The 13,257-nt window shown below is 44.5% G+C and overlaps 1 protein-coding gene across 1 annotated transcript in view; it reads right to left on the reverse strand.

The window, feature by feature from the left end:
* Positions 1-13,257, reverse strand: part of LRIG1 (leucine rich repeats and immunoglobulin like domains 1) — an 87,207-nt gene that overhangs the window by 52,142 nt on the left and 21,808 nt on the right. Inside the window, 1 exon segment of the mRNA XM_015640986.1 lies at positions 41-112. Within this exon segment, the coding sequence (XP_015496472.1) occupies positions 41-112 (72 nt within the window).

Below are 13,257 nucleotides of genomic sequence, written 5' to 3' on the forward strand. Positions count from 1 at the left end.
CCTGGCAAAATACAATTAAAACCTCTGAAGGAATACTTACACTTCCTGCAGGTTCGACATCTCTGCAAAGGCAGAAGGATCAATCTCTGCCAACTTGTTGTAGCTCAGGTTTCTGTTAAAATAAAAGAGAGTGGGATCAGCAAACTGCAGTCATCCTGCTCAGCAAAACAATCATCCTAATTATTCTGGATTGCACTAGGAGGGTTTGAGTTTTGGGTTTTTTAAAAGAACTTAAACAGGAGAGCAGCACTTTTCTGTTGAATGCATGAGTGTGTTTATTTCATGACAAAAACGTTATCTAGCTCTCCCCAAGGTTCTTGCTCTTTTGCATTAGATTAGTGTGGTTTTAATTTGTCTTCATATTACACAATTACATTTATTATTCTACTATTGGTTATTCACAACCACAAAACTAATCACAGATGAATAGGATATTTCCTGACAAATTAAAGTCTGAACTGAAACAATCAACAAACCTTCCACTAAATATTTTATAGCTATATTCACATGGAGTATTTTTTACACCACTCTGTGTTACATACAAAATACATATTTATAGGTATGTACACTTACTATGTGCAAACAAAATATATTCTACATTTTCTAACAAGATGATATAACTAGTCTATCACTAAATGTTTTTTTTTAATCAGTGAATACAGTTTTCAAGCCACACAGTAGTACACACTTTGGTCTTCAACAAACCCACCAGACACTTTCCAACTATCCAACAGCCCAAATCTAAATCTAAATCGTATTCTAGCACTGATGGATGACAAATGGGTTGTGCTCTATTATGTGAAAGCAGCCTGGTGGGAAAGCAGATTTGCCTCACAGCACATCCAGAAATACATCCAGAGTTCAACATTCTTCAGGAAGGAACACACTGCAAGGATTGCTAGGGACAGCACAGTGGCAAAATAATGCAAGTTAAGTGCCAACCCCAGGAAACACAAGAGTTTTGCCATGCTCTGCTGTAGCATCAGGCAGTGCAACAGCAGTCTTCCCTCCAAGATGTGCACTCTCAGCACACCACACAGGACAGGTCAAACCTGCAGCTAGGGACTAACCAGATCAATTAAGACCAAGTGACTAATGATGCAGAAAGTAACAAGTGCTTTAATTACCATTCTGTATGCAGCGCTGGCATGTTTCTGTGAGTGTGTAATCTAAAGAGGGAGGAGGCAAATTGATGGGTGGTAGTAGAAAAGCAACCACAGTAAATTGTAAGGAAATTGTGAGGGGGACTTCTTTAATTTTACTTTGCTCCACGCCCTGCTCTCAGATATTACCCTGGGTAAAATTCAACCCTCCTGCCTCCTCTGCAGGGAGGTTACACCCTCTTTCTGCACCTCTGAACACAACCCAAAAGATTCATGGCCTGATTTCAGATAAGCCCTCAAACACTGAGCTGCTTATTCAAACCACCAAGCCAGTCTGACTAGAAAACTGGCCAATCTTCCATGGTTTGGGCTTTTCTTTGCCTTAAAACTGTGCCCACAGAAAGTAAGCAGGTCTGGAACCCAAACAGGTGAACAGGACCTAAGTCACCGAGGCACCTACTGAACTTTTACCAATGCTCCATGACCCAAGGGCTGAGGCACACACAAAGAAAAGGCAGCTGCCAGAAGAGCATTGATGGAAAATACCTCTTGAAGTGCTCACACTAAAACACTGCACTCTGTGGCAATGCAGAGAAAAATCCAGGCTCACAGCAGCCTTACAAACACCAAGACTTGAAAGACTACAAAGCTTACCAACTTTTCGTGATTAGCAGGAAGCGATAAACACCTCTTTCAAGCTAAAAACCAGATATTGATCACCTGCCCTCTTGTAATGCATTTATGGGAAGTCCTCAAAGCGTTCTCCTGAATGAATCATTTGATGGCACTCACATCACACCATTCCCCACCATTTCAGCTCGGAAGGCAGCTCCTTGCATTGTGCCTTAAATGTTCAATTTTTTGCCAATTTGTGCTGTGGAAGAATGCTCTACAAATCAACAGGCTGGCTCTTAACAGAGCTTAGAACTGAAGCTATACAGGAGTGTAAAACCTAACCAAGCATCTCAGTTTAAAATATGCTGTCCTGTAAGCCCCTACTGTCTTTTAAAACACTCAAGAGACCTTTAAATCAATACCAGCCTACAGCAGATATCCATTTCACTATGAACTCAAAGGCATTTATCTAAATAAAAGTCAAACTGCAGTTTAAACTCGGAGTGTGTTTGAAAGCCAAGTCCATATTCATAGCACAATTACGAATTAAAGCGCAATTTGCCCACAGATTACATTACTACTTTTTTTTTCTTTAAACCACACAGTAAGATCAGGTTGGAGCTTGTCCCTGCTTGATCTACAGGCAAAAAGAGAAAATACAACAGGTAACATCCTACAGGCTCAGCACAATAAAGCCAACACAGAAACACCAGTGACAAACTAGAAGGGGGAAATACAGCCAGACATGATGGTGTATGAATCCATCTGTTTCCATGCATTTCTATGCCTTTTACTGCAGCCAAACTTTACATTTTTTAAGGTAATGTATTTCTCCTCAATGCATTCCTCTGCAAGAGGCTAAGAGGTTATTTTATGAAGCAAGAAACAACACACGCACCAAAACTGATCATCCCTACACTTGCCAGAGGGACCAGATCCCTGGCTTAGCCTGTACTCAGGCACTGAGTGACACTGATGTGAACCTCCAAAGTTCACAAGTGAAAAAACAAAGATCTCCATAAATTAAAGGATTTCATGGCCACAGTTTAACGCCACCCAAAGTGACTTTCTGATTATTGCTGCTGCCATTCAGGACATTTGAACATCAAAGTCACTGCACAAGTAGCTGGCTCTTCAGATAGCACAGATAGATTTTGCTGCTCTAGCAACAGAAAGACTTTCCAATAGTTGCTGCAGAAATGCAGGTGAACTCCATCCTCTTGCACACGAAAGTCTTCGGTTCTCCCCACACTACCCATTCCAACCAACAAGTATCCTCATTAAATGCACAATACACTGCTCAAAAACCAGTGGGGAAATGAGAGCTAGAAATACACTCAGTAGAAAATAAACAGGAGACTTGAAGTTACATAGATATGCCAAAATAAAGTTTACTGAGTTTCCGGCACTAGCTGTATTTTAACTTATATTAAAATACCCAAGAATTTCTAGCCTGAAGCACTAGCAATCAACGGATGTGTTTCCCAGAACTCTGATCCCCTCACTAGGCAGTATTTGGCATGCCAGTCACAGGGTTTAAGTGAGAGAAAGAATTAACGTGCTCCAATAGATAGATCATTGGGACTGGGAGTCAGCAAACCTCTGTCTATTCCTGGCTCTCTTAATCTCCTGCTGTGTGACCGGGTCATGTCACATCACCTCTCCAGAGCTTTTGTTTCCACAGCCACCCTTTGTCTGTCTTGTCTATTTAGACTGTAAATAAAATTGAGGTAGGTATTGTCTTGGTTTGCCTGATGCTGATGAAATGAGGCCTCAATCTTGGTTGGGCTCCAGTAATGCAAATAAAGAAGGGAACTCAAAAGTTGAGGTCATGGGTGCACCCGATGCTCTCCACCCCTAAGTGTGGGTCCCAAGTGTCCAGCAGTGAACGAAGCACTGCAGGGCTTTAATGTCCCCACCAGCTCAGCTTCTCTGAGCTGAGCAGAGCAGCAGGGCAGGCTGAGTAGAGATGCCAAGCCTGGGGGCAGAGCTGTCCCATCATGAAAAGCTGTCACATTTCCTGCTCCTCTGTAGCACAGAACACATTCCCCCTCTGGGATGATGGCACAGTCACCCAGTGGAGCACTGAACAAATGCTTCTGCCATCAGTTTTCCAAACTGTCTTCCTCAAATAAACAAGCCATCAACTCCCAACACCAAAACCTGTCCTTTCCCAAATCAGCGTTTTCCCAACCCTCTGAGGTACCTCTCACCCTGGGCATCTCTTCAAAGGCATTTATAAAGCATCACCTATGGTGTTTTATGCCATTTCGAAGAGCCCAAGTCTTTGGTGAGTGTTCTGTCCATTTCCTGGCACCTACACATGAGGTTAGCTGAGCCCAAAGGTGGGACTGCCCACAAACTGCCCAGTGCCCTGGGCTTGCATCTCTGCATGGGTACGTGTTTCTGTTGAATTACTCGTGGAAAGATATTTTGGTCCCTCCAAGGCAACTGTGGAAAGAAAACAGAAGTCAACTAATAAAAATCCAGGACAAGAGCCTGGGCTGTAAGTTCAGGGAAGCAGCCTATGGTTAGAAGTTTTACAGCTGACAGAGGAAAAAGAGCAGAATGACCAACCTGAGTGGCCCCTAACATTCAGATTGTTTTTTACATATCAACTTCTGTTGAACAGGAAAAGTTGGTAGATATTTTTAAACTTTATTCTGATTTACTGGCATGAGAAGTGCCCTGCATATTTTTTATCCATTGCAGGCTTCAAGTCTTCCTTGTATTGGCTAATCCAACAATGCAGGGGTTTCCCCTCTTGTCACTAAGATGGCCATGATCAGGAACTGAGAGCCTGTTAAATCAATATGGGAAGGGCCCTGTTCTGTCTTTTCAACCATTCCAGTCTCTAAATAAAAAAAGCAGTGTTTGCCTTCAGTTGGCATTGTGAAAGTGGCACTGTGGATCACTGAACACTGCAGAGACTGAACTGGAAGTCTTGTTAAAGAACTGGCTATGTTCAAACTACCTCCCAAAAGAAATAATGCTGCCACAGAAAGAGTCCTGCCTGCCAGTGAGGAGGGATCAGCCAGCTCCTTGACCTGTGAGAAGCCAACCCTGCCTTCTTGGGCAAGGTGCAGGCTAGACCAGGAGTTTATGTACAAGTTTTGGCTCTGCTTTGGAACCTTGAGCAGTGCAGAGAAAAGCCACCTCTCTGTTGAAAAGAGAGGTGCCTGTCTGGCTCACCAGACAAAGGAACAGAGACATATATGGCTCCTGGTCTCTGCTCACCACGATGATGCCTGAATTCTGTTCTGCAAGGTGAAAGTTTCCGACCCTTACATCAAAACCATTTATCTGTCAGTGCAGAAGATTATGTCAAAAGTGTTTCTGCACCTTTTGATGACAGGAGAAAAGGAGGATGGCTTGAAATTCTGTCACTGCCAACTGTGGCTTTCATTAAACACTTTGTCAACCGTTGTCATAACACAACTTTTCATTGCTCCTGCACAAAAGGGAGCCGAGGGCCCAGAACAATTGAGCCCTGCAGTGGAAATTCCTCTGGCTCATCTGTCGAAAGATAGCTGCCTAGTCTGCAGCTTACTGAATAGGCACCATCCTCTTCCCACATGTTTGTAGATGGCTTTACAGCGCTGGAATGGAGGCCCCATGCACACTTGAGTGGGTATGAAAAGCATGGCTGCAGCTGAATTAGCTTGGGGATGGGGGCCAGGGGAGAAAAAGAGGGAGCACACTGCCCATGCTAAAAGTGTACAGCTGTGCAGGAAGAAAACACATTCAAATGTCTGTTTTAAACAAGCTTGTGAGGTGCCAAGAGAGATGGCAGGGCCCTTGTAAGCAGTGACAGGTGAGCATTAATGCTGAAGCACAAAGCCATCAAAGAGATTGCATGGATTCAGGTGGTTGTATGGATTGTCAGGGCAGAAAAAGTAGTTTTGGCCCATTTTTTTATTCCTGTGCACAGGACAAGTCCAAAGTCTACTCCCATGAGGCAAGAACAGCCAAACAGCTACTGCAGCCTCTTGTCATCCAGTCCCTTGCTCTGGACATGCTCGAGCACCTCAGTGTGTCCTGTAGTGAGGGGCCCAGAACCAAAGCCAGGATGCATGGCCTCACCAGCTGAAGATGATCATGGCCCAGTCCTGCTGGCTACTCTACTGCTGGTACAAGCCAGGGTGCCACTGGCCTTCTTGGTCACCTGGGCACTCACTAGCTCATGCTCAGAGAGCTTCCAACCAGCACCTCCTGCTCCTTTTTCACCAGGCAGCTTTCCAGCCACTGTGCCCCGAGCTGAGCCCCTTGTGATCTCTGGTTTGTGCTGCCTCCAAGTGCAAAGCATCCAGCTTACAAGACACTGAAATGGAGCACAGAAATGGCCCACATCAAGCATGGGAATGAGTTACCTCCTAGGAGGAATAAGAGCACCAAAATACAGGTCACCAGAGAGGTGGATGTCCCAGCTTGCTGCTCTAAGTGCTTTGGAGAGAAGGGGACTCTGCAGGACATGGAGAGGTTACACAGCACCCACATGGGTGACGCTCTGCCCCACCACTGAGAGGTTCTGTAAGTGGCTCAGATGATGTGCTCACTCAGGCTTTACTTATGCCCTTGTTCAAATTAGCAGCAGCAGCATCACATTGGCTTGGGTTAACAGCCTGCTCACATAAGGAGCTTTATGTGCAGGAGGGAGTCAACTTAAGGGCAGCCCTCAAGCCATAATATGAGCTAATTTGACAGTGAAGACAAACTTTGAGAGGTCATCCAGACACCAAGAAAACTGCACCATGAATCACTCTCAGTCATGACCAACGATACAGTCTAAAGGAAATTCCTGCAGCATGATCCCCAAAGAATCAATACCACACCGATTCCAGTGGACGTGTGCAGCCATTAATGCAAAGAATACTAATTAAAACCACATCACTGAGAAGTGTTGTGCCAGACTACAGTTTAATGCAGCATGTGGTTGGGATGGTTTGAGAAACTTGGGAATGATCTTACCTTCAAGTGACTTTCAGGAACTCAGCCCTGGCCCTTCCTCCTGCTCTGCCACTCAGCACTGACAACTTTGGGTGCACACACATCTGGCACAGAGATGCCTGGTGAGCACCCACCACAGCTGGTCAGCTCACACAGGGATGTAAATGTGAAAATCTCTATCACTGTGGGCTGCCAGACCCCAGCAGGCAGCACAGGATGAGCAGCCACACTCTCAGGGCTGAGGAGAGGCAGGAGTCCTGTGCAGGAGCACTGGGTAACGCTGCACTGCTGCTGGGGCTTCCACATCTCCTACACCGAGAATTTTTACAGGCTTATTGTCTCTTTCAGCAGGGCAGTGTCAGGTTATTTTAGGCCCTGTTTGGCTTACACAAATGTGTTTTGACAAAACCTAGGATCCCATTTCCTCCTATTTTAATAACCTTAGCAAAACTCAGTAGAGTTCTTGTCTGCTTTTTTCTTTTATTTTTCTTGGAAGATCATTTCCACCAAACACCCCTATTTTATTTCTTAAGACAGAAGGCTTAGATGCAACTTAATCTACATAATCACACACATATGCAAATACTCCATAATACATGTACAAAGGACCTGGGTGACTCAGGTACTCATGGACCTCATGCTATGACTCTGCACCATCAGAAGAGACATGAGGATACTCATTTCACCAAAGTTTCATCCTGGCCCACTCAAGTTTTCTCAGTATTTCAATTGTGCCACATTCCAAAAAAAGTGAGGTTTCAAGAAGTGAAGTAATTTGAAAGTCATCCAGTGAATCTCAGTGGCAGGGGTGAGCCCCTGTTCCTGCAGTGAGACCCCCCAGACCCAGCAGTGCTCGTGGCTGGGGCATGAACAGCCCCTCTGTTTCCTGGGGACATGCACAGCCCTTCCCAGCAGCTACTCAGGGACTCAAACCAACAGAGGACAGCAGGGCAAAGGGAGCACGAATGACAAGGTATTCAACAAGGCTTTTTCTGCTCTTCTGAGAAGAGCATTAGCCACAGGCACACAGCCTCTGAGGCTGCAAACCCTCTTGTGGGGGCCACACTTTCCTCTGCTCCCAGCAAGAGAGCCCAGTGAAAGGCAGCATTGTATGCAGGGAACAGGGGATGCTGCAGGGGTTAGGGCAGGCAGGATTTAATTGCAGCAATCTTTCTCTATATTTGCCTCTTCTATTAAGCTTCACTGCCTGAAGGAGAATGATCCTCTCCAAAACACACTCAGGCATCAGCTCCAAGGATTGCATCAAAGCAAAAGCACATTTCAAAGGGGGCATGAGCATCTAAATAAGAATAACTGTATTTAATTTCATGTAAAGCAATCCTGTTTTGCCACCTGTGACAGGTAAGCAGTTGGAAGGAAAAGCAGGATGTGGAAGGTTTTTTAACCCACAAATAAAACTCCACCCATCATCTGCCCTGACACCCATAGGGTTTGTTCTGGGTTTATTGCTTTAATTAAAGTGCTAACTACTGCCATGAGAAAGACATATCACTAAAACAAAAACCCTGCAAGTTGGTTGCTCGACTGTATATGAACAAACTTACCTTTTTCTAATTTGATAGAAAATTTCTCTTTCTTGGTGATTCTGCATCCACAAAGCAAATCACATTGTGTCTTAAACCACTGAAGCAAGGGCTGAATAGCCCAGTTCATAAACAAAATACTCACCAAAGAAATTGCTCCTGCTTCCATCACCACTGTGTTTCTTTGCTAAATCAATAAAGGCCATGACTTCTTCACTAACATTTTCAATTAAGGTTCCCCACTGTGTATTCAACATATTAAACCAATTTATTGAGGATTAAAAACTATATAATTTACTATACATATCTGCTCAGCCTCCATTAACAATAACAGACTACATTGATAAATCAGCATTAAAAGTGCTATTTACAGTTTCAAAAATGGCTCCTTCTGCAAAGCAAATATTTTCATCTGAAAGTTGTGCAACTCTTCACAAGTACACACAACAGATAAACCATGTTAAACCTTTGGCTTTTTCAGATGTTTGGGAAGACCCACAGCAGCATGTTTGACTGCTGGCAATCAAACCCTCCCACCATGTGACTTTGCAAAATCCAGCTGTGGGTTAGAAATTGAGTGCAGAGAGGAGAGAGAGAGAATTCAGAAATTCCTCAAACACTCTTCAAAATTTCCATGATTTTAGAAAACTTCCAGGGTCAATCATTCATTAATAGTGAATAATCCATATTTCAATCTAAGTTTTCTCAGAGAACACAGAATTGTAATGGGCTCTTTTTAGGGACTCAAATGGTTTCAATCCCATCTGCAAGTGTTCCTAGTAATCTCAGATACCTTAACCAGCCAAAATGATATTTTTCCACTGCTCCAACACCACTTTTTATCAGAAATACTAATTTAGCAAATGCACAGCCTGGCACAACACTCTGGGTGCTGCTCTGCAGCAGCACCACATCTGCATTACTGCACAGGAGGATGGGGGATCCCCAGGCCCTGAGGAAGCAGGAACTACCCCTTTGCAGAGCCCACCATGAGCAAGACCTGCCCAGTCACTCATCAGTGGTGGGGACAGGGCACCCAACCCTCTCACACTGTGTTTGCTCACTGCTTCGCTCTCTCGTGGCTCTCATCAATGGTTAATCAGGAAGGACTGATCTCTCCCCCCAAAAAATGCCTAGAGGTGGCACAAAGGAGTATTTGTGCACTGGTTAAAACCAGTCAGACAAAGGGCTCACTCCAGCTTCTCCTGCACTTGATGCTGCTTTTCACCCACATGAAGGGGCTGCATCACCTCCTGCTCTCAATAGAGTGACAGTACCCAAGTGTTTTTAGAGGCTTTTCCCAGAAAGAACCACTGCTGTCCTGTCCTGCACCTAGCTGGCCACAACACTCAGCTGTTCCACTCTGGCTGCTCCTCCCCAGCCACTCAGTGCATCTGCTGAGCTGCCATCCAGGACAGCTCTCAGCACAGACTGAGGTGAAGCTCTGCCTCCTGAGATGTGCTGCAAAGTTTAACACGCCCAGGGACCAGAGCCAGCCCACCCAGCTGGACCAGCCAGGACAGAGGCCACCCCTCCCAGCCCTGCTCCTCTCTTCCCCCTGGCAGCAGGGACTGCCACCTCACAGAACACCCAGGCAACTCTGCAGCTTTGCACAGTGGAAATAATCTGATATAACAATATAATAATAATAATCTGATCCCAGCAGCACCAAGTGGAATTATAACACTGAATTCCTTGCTATATCCACCTTAAACTCACTCAGCTTGAAATCTACCAGAACAAGAACATTCCTGTCACTTTCCAATGCCATGGGCTGAAACTGAGAGGTTGGTCAAATCCAAACATCCTGTGTGTGGAAAGGAATGATGTATATAACCTCAAACCATCTCAAGGACTAGGTACCCATGGGCTGTCTATGGCTGGCAGCGCTGCGTGGTGCAGGGCCAGCTCTAATCCCCCAGAGGTGCGAGGAACACATGGCAGACAGCTCTCCCTTTCCAGTTTAAAAATAGCTCTTCTCTGTAATAAAGAGCAGCATTTTAAGGGCAAAACCTGAAGATTTTAAGCTTAAGAACCCCTAAGCTGGCCATCCTGGCTGGAGGTGTGTGGTTCACACAAGCATCCACCCCCCCTTCCTTTCGAGTAATCAATGTCCAATCATAATGCACTTCCACTCCAAGCACTTTGGTACTGCCAACAAAGCACCAAGCAATTTAATGGATTTCTAACCCCAAATTGGAAGCTGTACTACATCCAACTGCTTCAATTTGTTCAGCCTTAGAGGAAGCCCCGGGAACAAAATGCTAGAAATAAAACCACATGCACTGATAACATTACAGAAATAGATACACCAAGAAGCAAATGTTCTGTCCCTTTTATCTGACCTCCAACTTGGTTTAATTGACCTTCAAGATGGAAAGACTGCGTTTAAAACAAGCCATTTCTACCTAGATCAAGAGTAATAAAAGTGAGAGTGTCTGTGAGTGTGCTCTATAAAAGGTTCTTTCCTACCTCGATGTTAACATCAGGGTAAGCTGTCAGAACAAGCATTCAAACTCTTTTGGCATAACTGCTCTATTGGTTTTTGCCTCTGGGACAGCAGCAATGTCAAAGCAGATGGAGCTGAAGCTGGACTCTCTGCCCAAGGAATGCCACAAAGTCATTTAGGGAACAATTAAACCTATTGCTGCTTTACTGCCAGCCTTAACAATCCTTACACACATGAATCTCACATGTGTACATTCATGATTAGCTTGCACATGTACCTTCACTGAGCATTCACAGCCACAAAGGCAGCTCTAAACACAAGTACCCATGCATGTATGCATGAGGCAGTACAACCCCAGTGATGTACACAGCTAGGAAGCTTTTATCAGGGGAGTTTGGGACAGCTGTACAACTTAAACTAAATTGTGAAGAGCGCTAGTAAAAATCTTTATTGCGCTCTGTCCCGGCATATAATGTCACATCTTTTACAGAAGCACTATTTTAAAAATCTTTGAGAGCTTTACAGTTTTTATTGGTGATGTTTTTCAGCTTCTTCCACTTACAAAGCCAGATTTCTGTATTGGTGCAACCCAGACTGCAGAAAGTGTCAGAGGGAGAAAAAGTTACAGGCAATTAAATTTTCAAATGAGCTTGCTGTTCCCCAAGTCTGCTATCTCAGAACTTTGCAGGGTTAAGAATCAGTCCTTATTTCCAGTGGCTGCAGTTTTTTGCTCTTTGGGTCACTTAAACTCTCAGGAGTCCTGGGCAAACAGGGCTCCAGGCAGAGCCAAGGGGAAGCTGTTCATGAGCCCACATTTGCTCCTGCTCCCCACCTCTGTGCTGGGGGCACTGGAGCTGAGTTTGAACCCTGCATTAGCATCAGTCAGGCACCAAAGCTGAGCACACAATGCTTTCAGATCAGAAAGGTATTTTTTCATCTACTTCAAAGGGCTCTGATGTACTTTGCTGGTTGGATGCTTTGATTTATTATTCAATGAATTCCCCTGGATTTGCACAGTTTCTCAGCTAAAAGCATCACGGCTAATTCAAAGGGAATGTAGATGCTTACGGTTCAGTCAAAGAAACTTTCCCTTCTATAGATTTTTATCCCTTCCACATTGCAGAGGGATGGGGAGGGGAAACAATGGGAAACAATAAAGAACTCACTCTCCTGCAAAATTGCTGGATTCAGAAGGTACTTGGATAAACTAGTTTCTTCTTTTAAGTATTATTACTGGAATAATATACTTAATATACTGGAATCATTCTGCTCCACTTGGCATTTCAGATAAGATTTTTTTGTTATAACTATCTTAAGTTTCTGCTCACCAGAGGATGTGTATTTGTCACAGGAGCTCCAGTCCCAGCTCCAAGGACAGGGAATCCCTTCATCTGAAGGGATGCTGCAGTCAAGCAACAAATTCTGCACAAAGACGCTAAAAGGCAGACAGTTCCCTCCCTCTTGCTTTGAGCCCACCTCATTTAGGCATAATCCAAAGTAGATGCCATCTTAAACTTACCTAATGGCCTCTAATATTTTTTAAAAGACCCATAATGAAGCTCCATGTGGGTGGCCACCTGGCTGCCCTGAAAATAGAAAAGCTAACACTGCAATTTGTCCAGGAACAGAAATACCCTTTCCCTCTTAGGAGTGGTCCTTGTGAGCCCAGGCACCGTGCCCAGGGGCTCACCATTCTCTACACGACCTGCAGTTCTCACAGGGCTCCTTGGCTTCACACCAACTCCTGCTCCAAAACATGATTATTTGGGAAACATGGATGCAGAAGGCACTCCCAAGGTTTGTTCTGCACAGTCAGGGACACAGGTGCACTCATTGCTTGGAGAATTCAAACCATGTCCTTTTGAAAGCAGTCAGATTAATGTCTATGGAAATAATAAAAAATGTCACCGATTCAAGGAAATCAGAGAGAGAAAAGTTAGGGCTTGTGGAAAGCACTGCTGCTCTAAGCACAGACAGCAATGGGAAAAAAAAGTGCAGCGATTCATGTGAAAAGATGAAGAAATCCTGAGATGAACCATGATGGAGAAGCCAAAGCACCCCACAAGAAGGGACATGGGGGAGATGAAAGTGGGCAAAGCCCAAGGAGACCAGAGGGTGACAGCACCATGGTCAAGAAAACACAGGAAAGGAATCCCTGTGCAATTCAGCACCACATCTGTGCAGCCATGAAGAGCAGATAGCTGTGACCTGCCTGAAGGAGAAAGACTTCCTCAGTGCTTCCCAAAACTGGGCATTGCCAGGAGCAGGACCCTGGGTCAGACCAGCAGTGTGGGAGAGCACGTGCTGCGCACACTCCCTGTTCCCAGCCTGGCCAGACTTCAGCAATGCCACATTAAAAAAACACATTTTCCTCAATTTGTCACAGCAAGTGAGGTATGAAATAATAATAAAAAAAAAACTTTCCAGATCTTCCAAACTCTCCAAGTCTTTGCAAACCAATCAAAATTGTGTAAAAATAAATTGTAGTGCGTTTTATAGGGGAAAATAATTCTACTGCAACTGGAAACACATAACCTTGCTTTTCTCTAACAAAACCTACAGGAAATGGCTCTGCAAAAGTTAACTAAGTGATACTGAA

Source organism: Parus major, chromosome 12 (assembly GCF_001522545.3).
Source record: "Parus major isolate Abel chromosome 12, Parus_major1.1, whole genome shotgun sequence".
Taxonomy (NCBI): Eukaryota; Metazoa; Chordata; class Aves; order Passeriformes; family Paridae; genus Parus; species Parus major.